The sequence below is a fragment of the Rhinoderma darwinii genome, chromosome 3, assembly GCF_050947455.1.
Source record: "Rhinoderma darwinii isolate aRhiDar2 chromosome 3, aRhiDar2.hap1, whole genome shotgun sequence".
Lineage (NCBI taxonomy): Eukaryota > Metazoa > Chordata > Amphibia > Anura > Rhinodermatidae > Rhinoderma > Rhinoderma darwinii.
The window spans coordinates 339,014,553-339,022,372 of NC_134689.1; the positions used below are offsets into that span (position 1 = coordinate 339,014,553).

General features: G+C 40.5%; 1 protein-coding gene across 2 annotated transcripts in view; it reads right to left on the reverse strand.

Moving 5' to 3' along the window:
• Positions 1 to 7,576, reverse strand: part of BLM (BLM RecQ like helicase) — a 40,263-nt gene extending 32,687 nt beyond the window's left edge. Inside the window, exons 1-2 of one of the 2 annotated variants that reach the window (XM_075858431.1) lie at positions 7,477 to 7,576; positions 3,009 to 3,107 (exon numbers count right to left, since the gene is read on the reverse strand). In XM_075858431.1, coding sequence (XP_075714546.1) covers positions 3,009 to 3,106 — 98 coding nt within the window. In that variant the 5' untranslated portion in view covers position 3,107; positions 7,477 to 7,576. Of the gene's footprint in view, positions 1 to 3,008; positions 3,108 to 6,955; positions 7,171 to 7,476 lie in introns of those variants that run through there. The other variant, XM_075858432.1, reaches the window with a different exon arrangement.
• Positions 7,577 to 7,820: the final 244 nt, after the last annotated feature.

The window sequence follows — 7,820 nt, forward strand, 5'->3', positions numbered from 1 at the left end:
GCGTTCCATACTTCCGTATGACGCTTATCACGTAAATGTATGTGATAATGCATCAAGGGGTTCAAGTACATTAGTAAGTGACCTCTTTTTACATAAAAATATTACTGCAATGCAATTTTTCATCCGCGGATAACACCTTTACTTCCTGTTATACCCCTTACTAATGAGAGATAATATGCGGTCTGTCATATTTAGGGGAAGGGGTCTTTTTATTTTTCTACTACAGGGATGAGAAGATGAGCAGGTACATATCTAAACATCCCCTGAGCATAATCAGACCATTTGTCAGCTCTGTGACTTGCATGTTTACCGGCATCTGGATTGCGAATATCTTTGATCTTTTTATTTCTGGTGAATATGTAAAGAGATATGCATGTAGACAGAGGAAAAGGTGGAAGGTATGCACTCTGTACATCTTCAACTTATATTTTTAGGAGGTATTGAGCATCTCAGGCTTTGCTCCGGTCAAACTTTTAGACACAAAACGTATTTCTTTTTGTAACGCACAATATAATACAATACGTATATCAATAAAGACAATAAACATACCATTGTATTATTATATTCCAGACGGTAACATGTGGTACTCGGCACCCGGTAACATATGCCACAAACATTTTATGCATTTTTTACACAAAATTGTATAAAGGCGTCCATGAGTGTAAAGTTCTGGGAGGCATTTACAATGTGCCAGGTGTCTACTTTCCTAAAATATATAGGTATTGGTACTGAATATGATTTTTTAAAATATTATAACGCTGGTTTTATTTGTGTATGTCAAAAGTGTGAAAATTGTCGGCAGTGAAAAAGTTAAAGGATAAAATGTGAGTATAATGTTCAGCACAGCAGAATACATAGAAGCCCTGATTTCATATAATTTGATTTAGCGCGGTGACTGAATATCGGCTTAGGTGTAGAATTGATTCCGCTTTATAGGGGTTATCCACCTTCATGAAATGTAAAAATAAGCCACATATTGCATAAATACATACTTAAAAAGTGGCACATGACCTGTGACGTTTCTTTCAGGGCGAGTTCAGACAGAGGAGGAAGCGTCACATGCCATGTGATGATCCGTTAAGGGGGCCAGCTTGCACGGAGTAGTTAATGTGTTAAATCAGTAACAGAGAGAGTGCTGCTTACCGCTCTGTGACAGATGTAAACAGTCCTGCCTGGATTGGAGAGAACTCCCCCAGGTCTGCTATAAGCATCTGCCTAATAGGTCATGTCTGTATTTCAAAGCATTATGTAAGCAATCAAATGATCGCAGCTTCAAGTCTCCCCAACTCCTCCAAAAAATAAACCCTTTCTTTCATAAAATGTTTTATTTTTTAAAAATAGTTCACCATAAAAAGACATACATATGACCTGTAGAATATTATTTATACAGCACGGCATATGAAGTCCTTATAGCATACCTGCCGTTTCAGGAGACTTTTGCACTGCATTACAGTACCAGCAAAGTGGATGAGATTATAACAAATCTCATACACCCGCTAAGAACATTTTCCATGCAAAAACTAACCTGCAGTACAGACTTTTAAAACTGCAGCATGTCTATTTCTGATGCGAATTGGGGACGGATTTTTCGCGGATTTGCACCTGAATCTGCAGGTATGAACAATTGTAAAAAAAAAAGTTTGAAACGAGAAAAAAAGAACCAAAAAAAAAAAACCAAACAAACCTCAATCCTCTGTCGTTCTCCCAATGGTCTCTGTATCCTGGCCTTTAGTGATGTGTCGGCATATGTGACTGCTGAAGCCAATCAAAGACTGCAGCGGTCATGTGTCAACACATGATTGCTGGATGCCAGGATGCAGAGACCAGGGTAGCATTACCAGCGGAGTGGCAGAAAATCGGGAAGATGAGTATATACATTTTTTATTTTTCAAATCTGCACGATTTGATGCTGATTTGCTGCTTCAGATTTCCCTGCTGCTTTCTTCGGATTTGCTGTGGAAATTTCTAGCAGCAAATCCGGTATGTGTGGACGTAGCCTAATTGTCATTTTTCACAGAACTCCGCTCCAGAGGGGGCAGAGACTAGCTGCTATGATGTCTCCCATGCGCAGCACAGGGAAAATAAATCTCTCTCCCCTCACAGGCACATAGAAGCACAGCAGGAGCATGGAGGACATTATGTAATGAGCAGTGTGAGGGTATGTTCACACAACCACTTTTCAGGTGTAATGGAGGCGTTTTACGCCTGATAAGACGGCTCCAATACGTCAGCAAACATCTGCCCATTGCTTGCAATGGGTCTTACGATGTTCTGTGCAGACGAGCTGTAATTTTACGCGTCGCTGTCAAAATACGGCGCGTAAAATGACGGCTCGTCAAAAGAAGTGCAGGACACTTCTTGGGACGTTTTTGGAGTTGTTTTCTCAGACTCTATTGAAAACAGCTAAAAAAACGCTGCGAAAAACGCGAGTTGCTCAAAAAACGGCTGAAAATCAGGGGCTGTTTTCCCTTGAAAACAGCTCTGTATTTTGAGACGTTTTTGACTCGGCGTGTGAACATACCCTTAGACTTTGTTCACATCCAGCTGTTATTGATCACATCTAAGTTCATGAACTGATATGTGATTGATAACAGCTGGATTCTGTGCCTCTGAGGTATGCTGGGCCGGCATCCACCGAAGCGGTCAGTCCGGCTAACCTGATGGATTCGGCTTTGATGGCAAGATACAGCTTCTATGTATACAGGATATATAGATGCTGTATCTCAAAAAGTGTTGTTTTTTTTAAAAATAAAAACCTATTTAAAAGTTGCATAAAATCACATAATATATAGTTTTATTTAAAAAAAATGTACGTCCGAGCTTTACATAGCCTTTAAGATAATAAATTCTCCCCTGTGACTGTCGGGTTAACCACCCCCTTCCTTTTATTTCACGTATTCCTATCTGCATTTCTGAGGGTAATTACACAGATAAAAAAAAGAATCACCTGCTCGGTTTGGGACATGAATCATATATATATATATATACACATATATTTATATACTCACCCAGGTTTAGTTTTCTGCAGAGAAAGCTTATTTCCAGGAACCTTGGAATAGAATTTTTCCAACTGCTTCTGAAGGTTGTTTTGTGGTAAATCAGCCATGCTGTAATGAGGATGAAACCACGTGAGCGAAGATGAATAAAACACGCAATAATCAATAACGCTCCACATAACTAGAATCAGTGACGGCAGCTTAGCTGCAATGTCTAGTGAGGCTTTGCAGTAGTCTGATATCCACCTCTTGTCTCATCTGAGGTTCAGGCGACTGTTCTGCAGTGACCCCATGCTTTACACTGCAGCTCTGCCTGTTCTGATTGATTGCAGTGTCTAACCATCAGCTCACAAAGTACTGATGTCTATTACAGAAAGGATTGAATGATTAGAACTACAAGTAACTAAATCACATTAGGGTTGTCACGATACCAGAATTTAGACTTTGATACGGATACTTTGTGTAGTATTGCAATTCTCGATACCAAAACGATACTTTGCCAAGAATAAAATTATTATTTTTTTTTTTTTAAAGTTCTTCCATTTTCTGATGTGAGGCACGTGGTGTGATGAATTTTGAACCTCCATGTGCCTCACATTATGAGTAACGTATTTTTTGGACTATAAGACGCACCTGACTAAAACGTGGGTGCATATTCTAGACAACAGAAAATAGGAAAAAATGTCATATTTACAAAGAAAAAAAACTATTTGTTAAAAAAAATGTTTTTTCTGTGGTCACCACATTAAGAGAGCCGTAACTTTTAGATTTTTGTGAGGGCTTATTTTTTGTAGGACGAGCTGTAGTTTTTATTGGCACATACAATTTTTTTTATCACTTTTTATTTTGTTCTTTACAATCGCTAAAAACAACGATTCTGGTGTTTTTACACCGTTCACCGTGTGAGTCAAATAATGCTATATTTTAATAGTTTGGAATTTTACGGACGCAGAGATACCAATATTTTTTAATTTATTTTTTTACATTGTACTTGGGGAAATATGTGAAAAGGGTTTTTTTTTTTACACTCCTGAAAATGTATCTAACTTTTTTTTTTTTTTTTTTTACACATTTTATTAGTTCCACTAGGGGACTTGAACCAGCGATACAATACACTGCAATACATGGATGAGTTAGGGAGGATTTACACGAGCGTGTGCGTTTTGCGTGCGCAAAAAAACGTGGCGTTTTGCACGCGCAAAAGGCACTTAACAGCTCCGTGTGTCATCACCATATGATGCGTGATTTTCGTGCAGCCGCCATCATTATGACACTCTGTATGTATGTTTGTAAACAGAAAAGCACGTGGTGCTTTTCTGTTTTCATTCATACTTTTTACTGCTGTTGCGCGAATCATGCGCGTCACACAGAAGTGCTTCCGTGTGCTGCGCGTGATTTTCACGCACCCATTGACTTCAATGGGTGCGTGATGCACAAGAAACGCACAAATATAGGACATGTCGTGCGTTTCACGCAGTGGACATACGCTGCGTGAAAATCACGGACTGTCTGCACGGCCCCATAGACTAACATAGGTCCGTGCGAGGCGCGTGCAAATCGCGCTCGTTGCATGGACGTATATCACGTTCGTGTAAATCCGCCCCTTACAGAAACAGCGTAACTCGCTGAGCTACGCGGTTTCGTAATTCTACGATAGTTACGGAAACAGCGTAGCTTTGCGAGCACTCGGCTGTTTACGTAACTCCCGACCACCTAACCAGCAGATGGCCTGGAGACAGCAGAGCCGAGTAAGCTAGAACGGGGTTTAGGGGGCCCCGTTCTAGAGAGAGGTGCGGGTCCCAGAGGTGGGACCCGCATCTGTCTAACATTTATGACCTATCCTGTGGATATGTCATAAATGTACTTCATGGGAAGACCCTCATAAATGCTGCAGTCGCTATTGACCGCGGAATTTAACTAGTTAAACGGCCAGGAACAGTGTGATCGCTGTTCCTGGCCGTTAGAGCTGCGTGTCAGCTGTAAAACACAGGCCGCTCCGCACATCATCCCCTCCCCTTCATGGGGCGGGAAGTGTTTAAGTAAGAAGCGGTCAGGGGGCCCGGCCCATTGACTGCCGACTATAAGACGCAGGGACTTTTTAGCAAGATTTATTCTTGCTAAAAACTGCATCTAATAGTCCAAAAAATGGTAATTAACCCCAAGATGTTTCTCAAAGTCATAATGGACAACATTGGGTTAACGTGTGAGGTACATGATGGGGTTAATTACTATTAACGTGAGGGTTTAAAAAAGGCCCCCAGGTCCGCCATCTTTGTACTCCTTTGTGACTGTCAGAATCACGATATGCTGCAATACATTAGTATTACAGTATATCATGCAAGCGATCTAACGGTGAAGGGGGGGGGGGGGGGGTGGAACTAATAAAAAAAATTGAAAAACATTTAAATAAAGATTTTTATAACAAATAAAATATTAAGAGTTCGAAAAACCCTTTTCCCATTTTTCCCCTAAAGCAATGTTACAAAAAAAAAGTTAACATAACTGCTATCGCCATGTCCGTAAAAGTCCGAACTATCACAATATAGCGTTATTTAACCCTCTCAGTGAACGACGTAAAAAAATAAAATAATAATATATAAAACATGCAAATTGCTTTTTTTGTGTAATTTTAGCTCAAAGTCGCATGTACCCCAAAATGGTATCTGTGAAAACTACAGCTCGCCCCACAAAATGTAAGCGCTCACACCTCTAAATTGATGGAAAAATTAAAAAGTTCTAGCTCCCAGAATATGGCAACACAAAACATATTTTTTTTTTAGCAAATAGTTTTAATTTTTTTAAAAGTGGTAAAACATAAAACAAAACATATAAATTTGGTATCGCCGTAATCGTATCAACCTGCAGAATAAGGTGAATATGTTGTTTTTACCGCCTGATGGACGCCAGAAAAACAAAACCCAGATTTTTTTCAGATTCCCAGTAAATTATGTGGTACAATAAATGGTGCCATAAAAACTACAACTTGTCCCGCAAAACACAAGCCCTCATATGGCTATATCAACGAAGAAGTAGAAAAAGTTATGGCTTTTGGAAGGCGGGGTGGAATAAAGGAAAATTAAAAAACTCAAATTGGCCTGGTCTTTAAAGGGAAGGCGTCATGACATTTTTTTTTTATAATATTGCTTTTAGTATGATATTAAAATAAATGTTATTTATTTGTGTTCTACTTTCTTTTACTTCTCTATGGAGGCTGCCATTTTTTTTTTCATCTCTGTATGTGTCGATTAATGACACATACAGAGATGGAATACGGCACATAGAACCCCATAGAGAATGCGAACGGGAGCCGTTCTATTCACTATGCTGTACGCCGTCTGTGTGGGAAAGGCGCATGCGCCGCTCCCACACAGACCAAAACTAAGCTCGTTTGCAGAGCGAAATCCAGCGCCATTTTCTTGTGGTCCGGAAGCCGCTGCTGAACAGTAAGATGACGACTTCCGGCTGCGGCTTCCGGCCATATGTTCAACGAAGCGAAGGCGCAAGGCATAGTAGCGGAGGCGGCGGCAGGAGCAGGTAATTTATGTTCATGTATGTGATGTGTGTATTATGTTCGTGTGATACTGTCTGCTGAGCCCCGTATCTAATCCTCCTACACGGTGCAGTCGCTCAGAAAATGGCGGCACACAGTGTAGGAGGTTTGAAGATTCAAACCCCTCCTATTTTTTCTTCTAGCAAATTATCTAAGCCTTTTGTAAAGCCATCTACTGTCCCTGCTGTGACGGCTGCTGCGGTGACTATTCCATAGATTCACAGTAAAGAAGACTTGTCGCCTCTGCAGGTTGAGCCACAAAAGCACGGTCGTGTGCATGAGGCCTAAGTCGTCGCTTACGTTTTCTACAACTAAAAGTTGTGCAACTCTAATATATTTTGTGTATCAATTCTTCGAATTTTTCAAGATTTCTACTTGCTGTCATTCAATAAGAACCTTCATTGTTTACCTGCATTGGATAAAAACGATAGATGCAAACTCACTGAGGCTTTGTAAATGCACAAAACAGAAGAGAACAGGCAGATGTGCTGCAATAGAAGTTATAGGGGAGAAAGGACAAGCTTTGTAAATAGTTCCATGAGTGTTTATGAGAGAGATTATTATATATATAATGTATTTATTCACATATGACCTGTGATTGAAACGATGACTGGTTCCTTGAGATTTTTACCTCAGAGTGCCTGCATGACAATCTAGCCAATCAACAAGCAGCGCTGTGTCACGTGGTCTCCAGGGTAACAACGCACCTCTTGATACATGGCAAACGTAAACCCAAAATATAATAAGACAACCCCCTTTAAATGACAGACAACTAAAAAAAAAACATCGAATTTAAAGCCTGGGAGTAGAACATTGTAAGGAAGTACAATAACGCTAAATACATATCCAGGAAGGCAAGCAGGGTACATAAACACACTGCAGGGGATGCTAGAAGTAGCGCTTCTTATTGACAGCCCCCCATATCGGTACCTCTGCAAGAACCCGGTCCTATCACATCCCAGATCCAGTCACCGATTTCCAGGCTCCCTCTGTTTTCGCGCTGATTCCATTTGCTCTGACGTCATCAAACTGCGACTCTGTCCATACTAACGCCGCATGAAAACGTCGCTGAACAACTGCGTCACTGACTGCCGTATAGATGTCTTTATCCTATGCCATATAACCTCAATAAACCTGGCTGTTGACATTAGACGGTACGGCCGGCTGCCATTACCGGTGTTAGTTAGAAGGGTAAATCTTTCTTATGGCACAACCCCGCTCCCTTTCTCATATGTTTTTTTTAGGACCTGGCCATATGTGACTTTTTTTTTTTT